Source organism: Canis lupus, chromosome 18 (genome assembly GCF_011100685.1).
Source record: "Canis lupus familiaris isolate Mischka breed German Shepherd chromosome 18, alternate assembly UU_Cfam_GSD_1.0, whole genome shotgun sequence".
Classification (NCBI taxonomy): domain Eukaryota; kingdom Metazoa; phylum Chordata; class Mammalia; order Carnivora; family Canidae; genus Canis; species Canis lupus.
In genome coordinates this window covers 15,512,793-15,529,419 of record NC_049239.1, presented here as the reverse complement: position 1 = coordinate 15,529,419, position 16,627 = coordinate 15,512,793, and the positions used below count along the sequence as shown (strand labels likewise).

At 47.5% G+C, this 16,627-nt stretch overlaps 2 protein-coding genes across 24 annotated transcripts in view; one reads left to right on the top strand and one right to left on the bottom strand.

The window, feature by feature from the left end:
- KMT2E (lysine methyltransferase 2E (inactive)) overlaps positions 1 to 2,574 on the top strand; it is a 93,011-nt gene extending 90,437 nt beyond the window's left edge. For all 4 annotated transcript variants that reach the window (XM_038562742.1, XM_038562743.1, XM_038562741.1 and 1 more), the window contains one exon: positions 296 to 2,574. In XM_038562742.1, coding sequence (XP_038418670.1) covers positions 296 to 1,810 — 1,515 coding nt within the window. In that variant the 3' untranslated portion in view covers positions 1,811 to 2,574. The remainder of the gene's footprint in view (positions 1 to 295) is intronic.
- The window catches only part of SRPK2 (SRSF protein kinase 2), a 248,782-nt gene that overhangs the window by 2,245 nt on the left and 229,910 nt on the right, over positions 1 to 16,627 (bottom strand). For 12 of the 20 annotated variants that reach the window (XM_038562755.1, XM_038562763.1, XM_038562747.1 and 9 more), the window contains 3 exons: positions 16,061 to 16,153; positions 15,642 to 15,734; positions 3,571 to 6,621 (listed from right to left, as the gene is read on the bottom strand). In XM_038562755.1, the coding sequence (XP_038418683.1) occupies positions 6,437 to 6,621; positions 15,642 to 15,734; positions 16,061 to 16,153 (371 nt within the window). In that variant the 3' untranslated portion in view covers positions 3,571 to 6,436. Of the gene's footprint in view, positions 1 to 3,570; positions 6,622 to 15,465; positions 15,611 to 15,641; positions 15,735 to 16,060; positions 16,154 to 16,627 lie in introns of those variants that run through there. The other 8 variants (XM_038562750.1, XM_038562753.1, XM_038562764.1 and 5 more) reach the window with 6 other exon arrangements.

The window sequence follows — 16,627 nt, the reverse complement described above, 5'->3', positions numbered from 1 at the left end:
AGGCACACTGAGTGTAAAGACCATTATTTCCGTAACTTGTCTTCAATAAAAATTAATCAAGGGCATTCTGGTTATGCTCAGCACCAGAACTCACTCAGCTACTGAAAAGGCTGCCTGTCTTTGTCTTGAGTGTGTCTCCCCCCTCCCCACCCCCACAGCCCGGTGTCGGGCTTCTCCAACCTGTCTCATCCTCCACCCCTTTCTAAAGGGGATCCTGAAATAACCTTAAATACCACCGGTAACCATCCTCCATGTACAGAACACGTGTCTTATGGGATCCGTTTTCTTTCCACAGCCTGCTTCCCCGGGCCCCATGCTTCCTGTTCAGCCACAAGGGAAAATACCCACCAAGTCCGATTCGCACTGGGAGGCGAGTGCACCCGCGTCAGAAGCCGAGAGCGGGGTTCACCTGAAAGCAGAAGTCCACCCGAAGCAGCTGCTAAGTAACACCCAAGCGCTGGCCAAGAATCCTCCTCCTCAGCCACTCGTCCGAAGCGCATCCGAGCAACTTTCACAGAAGCTGCCGTCCGCGCCAGTGAAGTTGCACTGTCCTCCGTCCCCTCATGTAGAAAACCCTCCCAAGTCCTCGACACCCCACCCACCTGTGCAGCACGGTTATCTCTCACCAAAGCCCCCCTCCCAGCAGCTGGGATCGCCCTACAGGCCTCATCATTCACAGTCACCTCAAGTGGGAACACCTCAGCGAGAGCCTCAGAGAAATTTCTACCCAGCGGCACAGAACCTTCAAGCCAGTACTCAGCAGGCCCCGTCTGGAGCCCTATTTACACAGACCCCCTCAGGACAATCCTCAGCGACATATAGTCAGTTTACCCCCCCAGGTCTGAGCAGCACGGCACCGCCCCCTCCACCCCCTCCGCCCCCCTCCTCCTCGTCTTACTATCAAAACCAGCAGCCCTCTGCGAACTTTCAGAATTATAATCCGCTTAAAGGTAGTCTTTCCCAACAGACTGTGTTTGCATCGGGACCAAATCAAGCCCTTCCCGGCACCAGCGGCCAGCAGCCCGCCCCAGGCCACCACGTCACTCCAGGGCATTTCTTGGCTTCGCCCAACCCTCCTCTCCACCATCAAAGCGCTGCGGCTGTGGTTCCTCCCCCGCCGCCCCCACCCCCCGCCCCTGGGCCGCACCTTGTGCAGCAGCCGAGCTCCCATCAGCAACACTCTGTAGCTCACGTAGTTGGGCCTGTTCACGCCGTCACCCCTGGGTCTCACATTCATTCTCAAACTGCTGGCCACCATCTGCCCCCGCCCCCACCACCCCCTGGTCCCGCCCCGCATCACCACCCGCCACCTCCCCATCCTTCCACAGGACTCCAGGGTCTACCAGCACAGCACCAGCATGTTGTAAATTCGGCACCCCCCCCACCTCCTCCGCCACCACCCTCCAGTGTTTTGGCTTCTGGGCATCACACCGCCTCTGCTCAAGCCTTACACCATCCACCTCATCAAGGACCTCCACTTTTTCCTTCAAGTGCTCATCCAGCTGTACCACCGTATCCCTCCCAAGCCACACATCACACCACTCTGGGACCGGGACCCCAACACCAGCCTTCTGCAACAGGGCCACATTGTCCATTACCAGTCGCAGGTCCTCATCTCCAACCCCAAGGACCAAACAGTATTCCAACACCTACTGCTTCAGGGTTCTGTCCTCATCCTGGCTCTGTGGCCCTGCCGCATGGGGTTCAAGGACCTCAGCAGGCATCTCCAGTGCCCGGACAGATTCCAATTCACAGAGCACAGGTGCCACCAACATTTCAGAACAATTACCATGGTTCAGGGTGGCATTAAAATGGACTCCAAAAACATTTTTTAAAATGTTCTGTAAGATAAACTGTATATTTCATATGTACCTGTTAAGGTACTTTTTAAAGCTTGTACATGAAACTTTGTATAAAAAAAAAAAAAAAAACACCAGTGCTCTTTCATTGTATTTTTCCCATTTTTGCTTTTTAAAATTCCTTAAAAAATGTGCTGTTAAGCCAGTATTAGGTATCTTTATTTTGTAAGTGAACATTCCAGCTGTTTTTCTGGCAGTAGATTTGATGCTACATGATCTTTAAATTTTATTGTTGCAGTTAAAATTCATTTAGTGAATGTTTTCTATATTATTTTATACATATGCATTTAAGTACACAGCTAAGTAATGGCACTATGCGGATTTTCATTTTTTTTTCCTGTCAGCAGTTCTGTGAGTGCATCTTAGGTATAAAAAAAATATGCAATACAGATTTTTATAGTTTGGTGTGGACATGGCTCATTTTGTTTTATCGGTTATTTGCAAGCAAAATGTAATTTAATGTATAGATGATTTTTAATGTCTCCTGACAAACTGTAAATACTGCATTTCTTTTGCGTATATAATTGCTTACAGCTTTTCTTATTTGATATATAGCTTTGTACATACGGCAAGTCTTTGCAAAACTGTGTGATCTTTGTGGAAGTAGTACAGTATATGGCCTTTAATTTCTTTTTTATTTTAAATATACTGTCACATTGAAGCACTGGTTGGGCATTTTAATTCATGTTAATAAATCACAATTATGTCAGTTTTACCAAATTGTCCTGTACAACTTCTGAGATTGGAGTCTGTTTAAACAAGAGTTTTTAACACAAGTTCCATCTTTTCAGATCTAGTTTGTAAGGAGCCTTCCAGTGTCTTGAGCTCCACCTACCTCAGCTGGACATAGCAGACATCAGGAGGAGTAAGGGGCTGTTCCTACCGGTCATGCTCCTACTGGTCATTTGTGCGGGAGCGAGAAGCCACAGGAGGCCCCCTTGCTGGGGGGGGGGCCGCGTACACTTACTTCCAACTGGCCTCACGCGAAACGAACCCCTACTGTTCCAGCCCTGCCTGTGGCTGAGTTCCAGCCCAGAACTCAAGGGTTCGGAAGTCTGGCGTAGTCAGCCTGGCAACCCAAACCCCTCATTTTGTACCCTGTAGCGCACGCAGGACTACAGGGTCTTGCCGATCAATCAAAATTACTTGAAAACCCTAAATTAACGTTTACTATCTAGCTATACTATTAAAAAGAAAGTAGTAGATCTTCGGAGTTCGTTTCGGGCATACAAGACTAAAAGGAACAAAGCAGCATGCTTTGAGTTCTCAAGTGAAATGAAAGTAGCCTCTCAAATGGACACTTCGCTGAAATACCCAATGCTAGCTTTTGTTTTGGGAAAATAAAATCCTTTGTCTTCTACCTTTAGGAGAATTAAGTATAACCGGAAGTAATGACACAAACACATTTTTCCAGTTTTCACCTAGTTGACATAGTTTGGCACAGCATGTACCCTCTGTGCACTGGAGAAAACCGTAAGCAGACTAAGAATGACTGGATAAAATCTGGCAGTAATGAAAAGTCAGGTTTTACAGTAACCTTTAATTTCCATTTCCTTTTGAAAACCAGCTCATGACAGTACACGAAGACCGCTGCGTCCAGGACTCAATTCTAATCAGCTTCAAGTTTTAAGAGAACTTAGGTCAACTTTGCCCTTCTTGACTTTAGCGAACAACGTTCTACTCACAGGTGTTCATTAAGGACACGCTTGTCTAAGAAAACATGGCTTTATCTCGCCCGGCCCCGCGGTTTCACAGAACAGAGGTGGTTAACCATCAGCACAGCGAGCAGCATTGGTCACCTCTTTAAAAAGACTGTCCTTCTAAGGACTTTAAGTTCCTCAGTTATAAATTTGCCTACTATACAAATAACTGATAGAGAAGCTTCTCCATGACCTGCAGGACCTCGCGGGATTCCCGGACTCCTTGATGAAGGGCGCACACACTCTCAAATACGGTCTCTGCCAAAACTTGATTAAAGTTTTAAAAACATTACTGGAAGAAAAAGGGGAATTTAGGAATAATCTCAATTGTGAATACAAATTGGAGTTCTCTACCCAAGGAGAAACTAGTTTATCGTGTTAGTATGATCCGGGTACAGGAAGAAGCAAGTTAGTAAATCAGTTTTCACCTGAAAAATTCATGCTTTCCTGAAGCGTCTAAATTTGCTTTTTTCGGCCTTTGGGCAGTTCTACTCTCCAGGCAGCCAGCTTCTCCTCTGCTGAAATCACGTGTGTGATCCGCTGCTTGTCCTTTGCCGTGAAGACTTGACCCGGACTAATGGGAGGAGAAGCCAGGACGCTCCCTCGGACCAGCGAGCTGGCTGCGGCACTCAGCTCACACGTGTTCTTTATCATCAAGCCACCAAGATTCTGCTAAAAACCACACTATTTCTAATACAAATGTATACTCCTTTCTAATACAAATGTATACTCCTTCTAGAACAATTTTCTTAAGAGCCAGCGAGGCTCTTAAATTTAGAAGGGACAGATCTTTACAAATTCCGAACAATCTAGTTTATTTTCTAACATGAGCCGGAACTGCATTGGATAAATTTCATTCACGTGTGCTATAAACCCTGTATTGATGCTTCAGAGTTAGGGAAGACAAAGACGTACTTGGTGGCTCTTGTAAGGACGGTCCCTGCGGACATGGTGTCTGTCGTAGAACCTACTCCGTAACCTACAGCCTCGTCAGAAACCCTTAGCATGCACGATGCATAGGAAGTGCTTATGTTCTGTCTCACAGCCACATGTGACATCATGCTAACTCCTGAAAGGACTGTGTCTCGTTCCCTCAAGATGAATACTGTTAAGAAGATTTAAAAAAATGTGCAATGCCCAAACACAATGTAACTCCTTTGTTTTTTGATAGAAGGTGAATGAAAAAGAATCACTGCAATTCTAGGTAGTGAATCTGTACGACACAGCAATTCTTCTAAACCCACATTCTGTTCTTAGAAAACAATGAATGATTTCCTTATAATAAGTCTTAATGCATGTTCTACAACTAGTTTCCTGCGACAGGAATGCTGATGCTTTCTTTAGTTTGGGCTACACTACACTAAAAGGAGAGCAAATGTTTGTTGATTCTATCGCTTCAAATACAGGCCAATGACCAAGGCAATGTCTGGAAAAAAAAACCAAAACACTTTAATTTTTAAGACAACTGCAAGCACCTCAAACAATGGATTATTATTACAACACTTGTTATCTTTTCACAATCTAGTTATTGCAAAGGCATATGGATAAATGTTAATGGACAAAGTCAAGAAAAACGAGGCACCTTAATGAATGTGAAAGTTTAAAAAAAACCTGACATTCAATCCACTGACTTCTAAAAGAGGCTAGAGAGACCTCCGTATATTACATTCTAAAATGGTATTGCCTACTATGGTTTGTGTCCTGGATTCTACAAGTTTAAGGAAATGCATAAACAAAAGTGTGTGCAACCTGCAAAGGGAAAATCATTTTCTCAACTTCAATGCATGGGAAGACAACGAAAAAGCTAGTAAAACTATCGTAGCCACACAGAAACGTGATCCCTGCTACCTCGCAGATGTTAGGATCGTGCCTGCTGCTCTAACTTACATACCATACCTGGGTTTTGGACAAACACAAGCAAACTTTTCCAAAAAATATAGATATATATATTTTTTTCTCATTCCACACACTGCACATGGTTTTGTTGTCCGATTTAATCTATGTAGAGTTTAACTTACAGTGTTTGGAGGAGGCAACACCACATGGTACCGGGCTATCACATTTTTAAAGGGAAATTGCTTTTTCCTTTAAAGTACTTTTAAAAATATGCAAAAATATGAATGGGAGTGCCAAAACTATAATACGTATTTCAGAATGAAAGCGTGTCTTTTCTTGCTTTAAAGTGCCATATAGGGAATGACATAACTCAGAGCCACTTTGTTTAAAATCCAATGTAAAAAGGACTGTTAGGGAATGAAAGGTCTGCACGGCTCCTGGGAGCAGTTCAAGTCCGCTACATGCAACTCAGGCTACAAAGCACTCAAGACTTGGTAGCTTTTCTGAAATTTGAGTCCCCATCCCATATTTAATGGAAATTAACATTTACAGGGTGCATTTACATACACTATAATACAGGAATGATGTCCCTTTGCCAGAAGATAAAATTGTACATTTCCTTGCTATTTCTTGGTTCCAACTTGATAATTTCTTAAGATTGTAAATTATATAGTACTCAGCTAAAATATTTCTTCATAAATAGTTACAAAACCTGCCAAAACACAAGAGGGAAAGTATTTTTCGTTCAAAAAAATTGACATTTGAATGTCACACAACACAAGAAACAATGCTTAGAGACATGTTATTGTTTCCAGAAGAAAGTGGGTCAGTAAACTACTAAGCTGAAGACAAAAGACTACCCTTCCCCAGGATCACAGTGCACAAAAAGCAAAATGTCAAACAACAGTACCTCAAAGCAAAATAAAGGTCTGAGGATGAAGCCAGCTCACTTGTAATCCTGTTAAAGAATGAGAGTCACCGTTTAGGTCCAATGTACTGGAAAACATTTGCTAGCTCAGAATGCTCGATTTGTAGAATCTGCTAAGAATTCAACCAAGGATGCCGAAGGCATTCGCCAGCTGAGGCTCGTTTTTCTGGAACCATTTCTAACATTGGGATCAGGAAATCTGTAAACTGTGCAGCATCTTCATGGGGCCAACCATACTTTTCCACAAGGACATCAAACAGGCTCCAGGGCTTCAGCTTGGTGATATGTCGCAGTTCTCCTACAGGGAAGAAACAGGCACCGTCAGGAGAGCTCGGGTGTGCGCTTCCCGCCGGTGGTGCAGCCAGGTGTTCAAGGAGGCGGACACCTACCTGCCCGACACTAAGCAACGCCAGGAAAGGCTGGCCTTCTCCTCAAGCAGCAACCGCTAGGTCTCTAGGCTGTGTCGCATTTCATGGAAGCTTGGCAAGTGCCAGTAAGGGGGTTCAGATCAAGAGTCCCGGGCTCCTCCAGGTGTCCCCACCCCACGTCTTTTACTTGTAAAGAATGACAAAGGCACGCTCTCTCCACTGTGGGGTCTTCTACAATTTGTAAACATGCTTAGGAGAAGCTCAAGCTGCGTACAGAGCCCTGGCCCGTCCCCTCTGCTGTTACCCACACAGAGAAAGGAGTCTTGCCCTCTGGACAGTGCTGTTTCGGAGAATCTCTCTGATGCTACAGACAGACTTTATCTCACTGTTCGACACGTAGCTGCCCCCTAGACGTGACTACCGAGCCCGACGTGCGGTGCTCAGCGCGAGGGAGGAACGCGAGGGTCCGTCTGTCTGTCTGTCTGTAACGGGCCACAAGCAACCAGCGGCTCCCGCACGGGGCGGCGCAGCTCAGCGCCAACCTGAATCAAACAGCGCTCATTTCTACACGCTCGGGGACAGGTCTAAGAGGTCAGGACGTCAGAGCTTGAGGTTGAACTCTGAAAGCGTGTTGGCTGCAACGTAAAAAGAGTAGGTTACAACCAACCCTGGCTGACCTGATGGTGACGCACAGCGATGTAGATGGTCCGAGGACAAGGCAGCCTTTGTCATAATAGGGGAAAAAGTTGCTTCAGGTCAAACTACTAAAAGGTCAGGTTACCCTTTAGGAGTAAATCCCTTCCTCTTCCACTCAGAAATTTTCCCAGGCCTGTCCGTGCAGAGGCCTGTGGGCACTCGCGGCCTCACGCATGCTCCCCGCGCACCGGCCCAGAGCGCCAGGCCTGCACCCGCCGCACAACCCCCGTACGTCCCATCTCCTCACCCCTTCCCCTTGCTCCGCTAAGCCACGAGTGAAGGTTTTCACGGTATGCACTAAGAGGCGAGCCGTGCTGTGCGTCCAGGGTCGTCTCAGGATGCCTGGGCCGGCTCACCCATTGAGGCATCTCCATTTAGACCACCGACCACCCCCTCTTCCATTAATCACAAAGAGAATCAAAGAACATTACAGGAGACTAAAAACGAGAAAAAATGACCCATAATTTCATGCACAAGGATTTTTTTTTTTTTTTGGGGGGCTCACATGCTCTTTTAATTCTGTTCTTATGAGCTGGTATCTCTATAGTGCTGTACTTATCAAGTACACAGAATTTGGAATTAATAAAACTCTAGGGAATGTTTCTTGTCAGACAGTGTGTAAAATCATCTGAGGACGGAGGCTAGAGCTCAGGGTGGTTACAGAACTGTAGGTCAGGTCTACTTCTATGAGGGAAGTGGACTTGACATCTTAGGGGAGAAAGTGTTCCCCCCTGTGGAAGGAAGATCGTGTCACTGGGAATGAAGTCTGAGCAATCGCTGGAAGTTCATCCCCTTTAATATGGAAATTCCAGCTCTAGGAATCCAGCCTAAGAGAATAAACCCTAGCACCCACCACCCCACACCCCAAACACACACACTGCAAAATCAGAGGTGCTTGTGAAATGCTTGGTGATAGGCAAATGGTGGCTAAACAACCAACCAACCATCGGACACCTACTTGATGAACACTATTTAATATTACCTAATAACATGGAGTGAAATTATATGGCACAATGTCTGGTACCAGAAGAATCGGATCGCAAGAGTAGTTTTCAAAACGCCCTTAAAGATGCAAAGCAGGTGCCCCCAAACACCAGCTTCGTTACTGGTTTTCTAGGGACTGTGGCTCTCAACGGAGCAAGGATAAAGGACACTAGGGAAGTTCACATCACACATCACACGCTAAAACCAAGTTCTCTGGAAAGGGAGACCCCTCCACCACTGACCTTCATCTGTTCTGGCCCAGAGCAAACATGCCGTGGGTTTAAATGGACGCACCTGCCGAGCTGCAGTGTCTGCGGAGACTGAGGAGGAAGCTCTGTCAGGGGGTGCCGCTTTTAAACTAAAATTCATCAACAGGCATCAAATTAAGTACAATCTTTTATGAAAAGAGAGCAGCTTTACTGTGCTGGATGCCTTAAAACCTGAATAATAGTGACGAAAACAATACACAGCCGAAAGGCCAAAAAAATCTATTTATTCATACCTCACTAGCTAGAAACCAACACATTTATTTCCAACGTACAGACTAAAATACCTAACTTCCGTTGGCTAGGTAGTCCCACACAACCATGTGCAAAGACGCTGTAACAGGAAAACATGCAACATGCAACACAGTCCTGAGCACCAACTGGTACTGAACACACAATAACACCGCAGGAACAACACCGAATTGCCTCTGAACACAACAGACATGTGGGTCATGTAGATAGCTGGAAGAACTAATGCCAAGAAAAAAGCCAGGAAGTAAACTGGCCCAGGCCCTACGATCACATGTACAAGTTACTGTGTTCAATTCAATACGAAACACAGTCTTCTTTTTTTTTTTTTTTTTTTTTTTTTAATTTTTATTTATTTATGATAGTCACAGAGAGAGAGAGAGAGAGAGGCAGAGACACAGGCAGAGGGAGAAGCAGGCTCCATGCACTGGGAGCCCGATGTGGGATTCGATCCCGGGTCTCCAGGATCGCGCCCTAGGCCGAAGGCAGGCGCCAAACCGCTGCGCCACCTAGGGATCCCGAAACACAGTCTTCTAAACAGTTGATCAGGTAGGAGCTCACTCATACATGGAATTTAAGAAAACAAACAGATAAACAGCAGTAGGGAAGAAAAGGAAAAAGAGAGAAGGAAACAAACCATGGGACACTCTTAGTGACAGAGAACACGCTGAGGGTGGTGGAGAGAAGGCGGATGGGCTGGATGGGGGATAAGCTGACACCTGTCAACTGATGAGTGGGGAAACCAAACACGGTCACCCACACACACACCTGGCACAGCACAGGGTACTGTACACGCCACCACACGCGAGAGGAACTGGGAGAAACCATCTCCAAGTCCACGTACTGCACGATCCCGTTTATAGGACCCGTCCAAACAGGGAAACTGCAGGAGGCAGAGAGCGGATCCACAGGCGCGAGGGGAGGTGGCGAGAGCAGGGTGAGTGCCACAGGCACCCGGTTTCTGGTCGAGAAAGAAGACACTGAAACCAGCTAGTGCTGACGGCCGCGTCAACTCTGGAATACACTAAAAACTACTGAACTGTATACTTTATTTTTTTTTTTTAAGATTTTATTTATTTAAAGAGAGATACAGAGAGAGGGAGGCAGAGACACAGGCAGAGGGAGAAGCAGGCTCCATGCAGGGAACCTGATGTGGGACTCGATCCAGGTCTCCAGGATCAGGCCCTGGGCTGAAGGCGGTGCTAAACCGCTGGGCCACCCGGGCTGCCCTGAACTGTATACTTTAAAAGGGTGAAGGGTCTAGATTACATCTCAATAAAGCTGTTATTAGAAACAGTACAAACCGTGGGACGCCTGGGTGGCTCAGTGGCTGCGCATCTGCCTTTGGCTCAGGAAGTAATCCAGAGTCCAGGGATCGAGTCCCATATCAGGCTCCCCTTGGGAGGCCCGCTTCTCCCTCTGCCTATGCCTCTGCCTCTCTCATGAATAAATAAAATCTTTAAAAAAAAAAAAAAAAAAGTATAAACCTTACAACAAAATAATGACTTTAAAAGAATTCCAACACCGTTAATGCATGCAGTAAAAACAAACACTCCACTAATTAGCAGCTCATAATAAATGATACGAATAAATGGGATGAACTATAATAGAACGTAATTGAACCTGTTATAGCAGCAATTTCACTACTTTCTTGGCATGATACGCTCAACTTCAAAATGAAATGATTAAAAACACTGATTCGGGCCTATGACCAGCTGTGGCCCATGGGCTGCTCTTTTCCAAAACGTCTGCTGTGTTCAGTGTCACCACTGTTTGCCTCCACGGCGCGGTCTCATCACTACAGCACCCTCCTGTCTTGCACCCTGACCCTAGCTGGGGGGGGCCTCGATCGTGCAGCCTGCAAACAGGGTGCAGGGCTGCCGCAGGGGTGCCACATGGGCCCTCCCAGGCGGGCTGGGACACAGCACCACTGCTTCTGGCTCATAAAGGCTTCCCTCCAAAACCAAGACCGAACACGGATTCATGTTTTTAAATTTATTAATAAGCACTTATTGTGTCCACTCTGCACCAGGCTGTGGGGATCCCGCAGCAAATGAGACACAGCGAGCCCCTGATCTCATAGAGAATCCTCACAACTCAGAAATGAAAAAAGTGAAACTAATTAAAGTAGTTCACATCTTGAGAGTTTCAGACTCCCTAGCATGAGGAACCTCTTCTAGTTATCTGCACCGAGTCCAGCTCCCTCGGAGATGCGCCCTGTGCCGGCGCCTGGCGCCTGCTGGCACCTGGCTGGCAGGTGGCAAACGGCAGAGCCTGACAAGTACCGCCACCCGAGGCCGAGCCAATCACACTCGGGCTCACCGCCCACAAAGGGCTTCACACTTCACGGAAACGTGACCATCTGCTGATCTGGGGTGATTCTAGAGAGAAGTTAAAATCCTTCTAACAATTTTCATCTCAAACACTAGAGGTTAAGAATGCAGCACACGGCGCCTCTTTTAGAGAGTCCCCTTCAGTTCTGAGGCTCTCTGGAGCCTCACCCATCGGGGGCCCGTCACAGGGGACCTGCAGGCACTGCGCTGCCCATGCTCTGAAATTTCCAAATGCAATTTGAGGTCTTTGGTCCAGCACAAAATATCACTCCCAAATGTTCTAACACACTGGACTGCCTTACCCAGCATCAAACCAGTTTTTAAAGTCATGGGGTCCTGGGATCGAGTCCCACATCGGGCTCCCCGCAGGGAGCCTGCTTCTCCCTCTGCCTGGGTCTCTGTGTCTCTCACGAATAAATAAAAATTAAAAAAAAAAATAGTAAACCCCTCTGATATTTCCATTCTCAGCAAAGTCTTACTAAAGTGATGGCCGCCAATGGGTCAACACCACGTTGGTCAGTGGCGCAGGCCAGCGTGCCCCTGACAGCGCTGTCTGTGCCACCACCACCTGAGGCCTGGGACACTTCTGGAAGAATAATCCCTCTTCTGGGGACGCGTCTTATTAGCTTGCTTTCACTGCCATCACAAAATACAACCGAGTGCCTTAGAAATAAAAATGAACAATGTATTCCCCGCAGTTCTGGAGGCTGGTCGTCTGATATCAGGCTGCGGCGGGGCTGGGCTCTGGTGGGCCTCTCCCGGGGCGCAGACTCCTCGCGTCCTCCTCACAAGGCACACGCAGCCCGGGAGCCGTCTCGGGTCCTGTCCACAAGGGCACTAACCTGTCCATGAGGGCCCCACCCTCATGACCTTATGTACTTACCAAAGGCCCCACCTCTTAAGATCACCTTTGGGGGCAGGTAGGATTCCACCTAGGAATTTGGGGGGGACACAACTTCAGACCATAATAGGACAGAACAAGGACAAAATTCAAGAGATGCTTATTTCTACTGGGGCACATCTCCACACACTGACCAAGACGGCTTTTATGGATGATCTCTGGTGGCTAATGTCTGCATCCCAAGGAATGACCTGCTGGTTATTAAACCTTAACAGGGTGAGAACAGCAATTATTTCCTCTGCCAAAAAATCCAGCTCCATTTAAAAATTCTGGGCCAAGAAATGAATAAAACTAGTAACACTTTTAAGTAAGAAGATGTGAAAATGAACACAGAGCCGACGTTGTCCCCGGCTCCAGGTGGGGATGAGCCCTGCCTCCCGCCCAGGAGGACAAGGAGCGCTGTTCACTCCCTCTCAATTGCTGGCTGTTTTCCAAGATCATGGAAGCAATTTCCTAACTTTTTGATTTTTCTTTTATCAATTCTGGCACAAAGATATTAAAATAATTTTTTTCAATGGATACATTTAAAGTTTCATTACTTCCAAAATGGATATTCACACAAGTCACTTGGGGAGGCAGGACAAAACCCATCTTTAATGTAACAACACATCATTCCCCTCATCTTGGGGGATGTGGTGAAATCTATTTTTATGAGAGGCCCTTATTCATCATAATCCTGCTTCTGTGATTTCTGTAAAAACCCTAAATCCCCTCTCATCTCTACTTATTATAAACAAACAATGATCAGGACCTAAGTCCCAATTCCCAGTCATTTTAGAGGATTTCCTGCCTCGTCACAAACTCTCCTTTATATTCAATTGAAGGAAAAAAGTAACACCACGTCACAATATTTTCAGTCTATCTTTACCAAGGATGCCAAATGCATTTAACGCTCCAGGTCCAACAAGCTCCTCAAAAAAAAAAAAAAAAAAAAGTCCCCATGCACGCAGGCCTAAAGCCCACGCACACTAACAACCTGATGACCCAGCAACACGGGAGCCAGGCAAGCACCCGGTACTCCCACCAGGGGGTGGGCAGTGGTCGGGCACAGACCACGAGCAGTCCCAGGAGCAGCGGACGGAAAGGCCGCACGACCACTGCCCTCCAGCATGAAGGGCTACAGGGCGGAGGGCTCCAAGCTCAGAGCCGCCACCACCCAGTATCAGCTCACCTCAGCAAGGGTTCCAGGCCCCGGGCCGGGTCTGAGCTGCTCCCCAGTAGGTGCGGTCCCCAGTGGCCTGGGGCGCAGGCAAAGCCCAATGGGCACAAGTGGCTCGGGGCAGCTGCCTCCAGGAACAAACCAGAGCACAGGACTTCATTTTGTTACCATTGGGGTCCGTTCCGTTTGTCCCCCCCACCCCAGCCCCACATGCACAGTATGTGGCTCCTGCCCCACGGACAGTGGACCGAGAGAATCGCAGAGCCTTGCTGCTCCTTGCTGCAGAGGACAGGCGGCGGCAGCTGGGTGAAAGCAAGTACCCCCGTGTGCCGTCAGGGCTGTTGGTCCCACTGTGCGTGAGGCTGGAACCTGTGCATCCGCCTATGCAGACCGTCCGCTTGGCTAAAGGAGCAGGTGCTACGGTCCCGGGCCCTGAGGGCTGCCCCTGCCCTACAGCAGCAGGTCAGTGATATCCCCTCTTTCACAGCAGCGGCCGGCAGCTCCTGGCCCACCCTCCCCTCCAAGCCCGTATCACACAACGGCGACAGCGGGGGCTGGACGCTCGCCGCACCGAGTCATGTGCAGCCACGTCATCTGGGGCCAGGCCATCTCTCACGGGCTCTGGAGACATCCTCAAGTATGAAGAAGGGGTCTGCCTTGATTAGAACAGAGTTCCTCAGGCCACAATGAATCCCGAGCCATAATCATCCTGAGCTTTCCCCTGCCCCAAGTATTTTCAGGTAACATTTTCTAGAAATTTCCTATGGAAGCTTAGTCTGCTCTCTCAGTAATACTGTCTAGAAGTTCATCCTGTTTAGAGTGTTCTCGTTTATAACTCTGCCTTAGCAAACATGACATGACCTACTATGGTGCCATGCACTGCACAGACAACTCTTACACTTTTTTAGAACAACCACACGCCCTGAAATTGCCCCACCCCGATGGGGAAAATGGAGGTTCAGAGGGGACATGAAGTGGAGACACAGCCAGCCTCAAAGCATGCGCAAACCCCAGCTCTGTCCCTAAACATGATTCAGCGGCAAAGCCATCCTACCGCCCCTCAGGCCTACTGGGGCCCACATGTGAGGGGAAGCATGGACCTGGCCGTGTGACCCAGCCTCGAAGATCAGGTAGGCTCTTGGAACTCAAATTAATACAGGCTATCTACAGGACAGTTCTCCCTAACAATCTTTTCTCCGGTAGTAAGTCTTTAAAAGGTAATAAGAAAATAACTGCATCTGGTTACATATTTTCGAGATTGCCCACTGGGTGATCCCAGGACAGCTGCGGGTTGTGGTCACTGTCCCCTGAGGAAGTGGAACAGGAAACTACCAGCTTCGGCACAGTTAGTTCTCAAACTTTGTGTGTTTAACAGGGATACGTAGAGGATGAAACAAGAACCGATCAGCTCAACATCACCAAAAGGTATAATAAAGGATTATTCCTCTAAAATAATACCTTACCTCACAGGAAGATAAAAAGTCAAAACCAGTTCTCTAAATCTGGCTAACGCAGAGAGGAACAGAATACCAAGGACCCTCAGAAATTTCTAGAAACTCTATATCCTGCTCACAACCAACTTCAAATGTTTATTATTAAAGTGTGTTGCAGCCCTTTCCCCTCCAAAAAATCTGAGCTGGAAAAACATGATTCAAGAGGCCCAACATGTTCACACAAAAGAATAGGGCAGTGGGAAAGGGTCCTTTTAACACTAAATTCCTGGGGCTTCTGGGTATTTTTAAAATACTGATTACAAACTAGAGACTAAACATGGCAAAGGAATGATTGTTTAGGGTCACATCAAGGGAAGATCGACAGACCTTACTTGATATTCAAGTAAATCAGCCACAATGCAGTGTGAGTAATGCAAGAGAAAAAAGCCAGACTTCTATGCATGTGGGGCGTAGAGTTTCACGGGCCCACACCCCACTCTGGAAGTAGCTCACACAGACCCAAGGTGACACGGAGGCCTGTTCGTCAAGTCCAGTCCTTAGGCTGCCTCTGCTCCATGGCAGAAACCCTGCAGTTCCACGAACAACAGCGTGGAAGACGCAAAGTCAAGTGTAGCTGGTCCCTAAAAATCACATCCACTCCTTTTTACAAATCCACAAATCCACAGTTTGGGCTCAGAATAGGAGAGGGAGGTGGGGAGGAGACCAAGGGTTTCAGGAAGGTTGTGCTCTTACAAAATCCACACTCCACAGACACGGGATGGTTCAAGCTTAGGTCTTGACAGCTTTCTTCAGCAGATTTTCCCACCTGCAAGGGTCCAGGTCTTTCTCCACTGCCCAAATGTGAATGCACAATTTCTCCTTTGGGGGGAGGATTATGCTGAAAATTAGTGTTGCATAAATACCGTTACCTTTTCTGGTGAAAAACTCCTTGGAATATTTCCCCAACATAGCGTATTTTCGAGGGACTTTCCCCAGCAGTTCAATGATCAATGCTATGTGATCTGCATTGGGAAACATTGCCAGCAAAACAGAAACACACGACAGTTGAATCAGTACACTGCATGCAGACACTGCTACCGCCCGCGCAGACAGAAACAGAGCGCGACCTGCGTGATCCAAGCACGGGCTTTGCCGGTGTGGCCGGATGCACGGGGTGACCACAGCACAGGGCAAGTGTGGCCTTCCCTCTCAATTTTTAAATCAGCGTGGGAATTTTGTTAGGTTGCCTTTGAATTTAGGAGACAGCTCTGTCTCCATTAATGCTACAGGCAGCTGCTATCCCGTTTCTGTCTGCATCGTGGCGCTTTTCAAAAAGAAGAGGTACTACCTCTGCGATTGAAGAATTCCCGAGAATATTTTCCAGACAGAGCAAAGTGCCTTGGGATACTGCCTAGCAGCTCTATGATGTGGGCTATGTGGTCTATGGAGGAGAGAAAAAAAGGATACGGGAATGGGAGGGGCACAGGGAAGGATGGGATAAAAGAAGAGGGGAAAAAATTGAAATTAGTAAAAAATCAGAAATAGATTCAAATCAACAATGTCTGCAGCACATTCATGCAGAGGCTTCTGGGGCTGGCAGGCCTCAGGCACCATCTGGAGCATTAACGGTGACTGTGCCAGCTCACCCCAGGCCACCCCAGCATTGCAAGCAAATAAGCATGGAGATGGTCAGGTTTACAGATGGAATTCAAGCCAGAATTCCCAGGTTTTCAACTCAGCTCCCCAACAGGACAGAGAAATGGGCAGTGGATCAGTGGACAAAAGGACCACAGAAAGGCTTTGCAATTCCTACAGCCTGTCGTCTCCTGGCCGCTGGGCGCCAGGCCCGAGCAAGTTCAGGCCAAGGGCTCTCCACAAAGCTGCCCATCTATCAGGCCTGAGGGGGCTCCAAGCC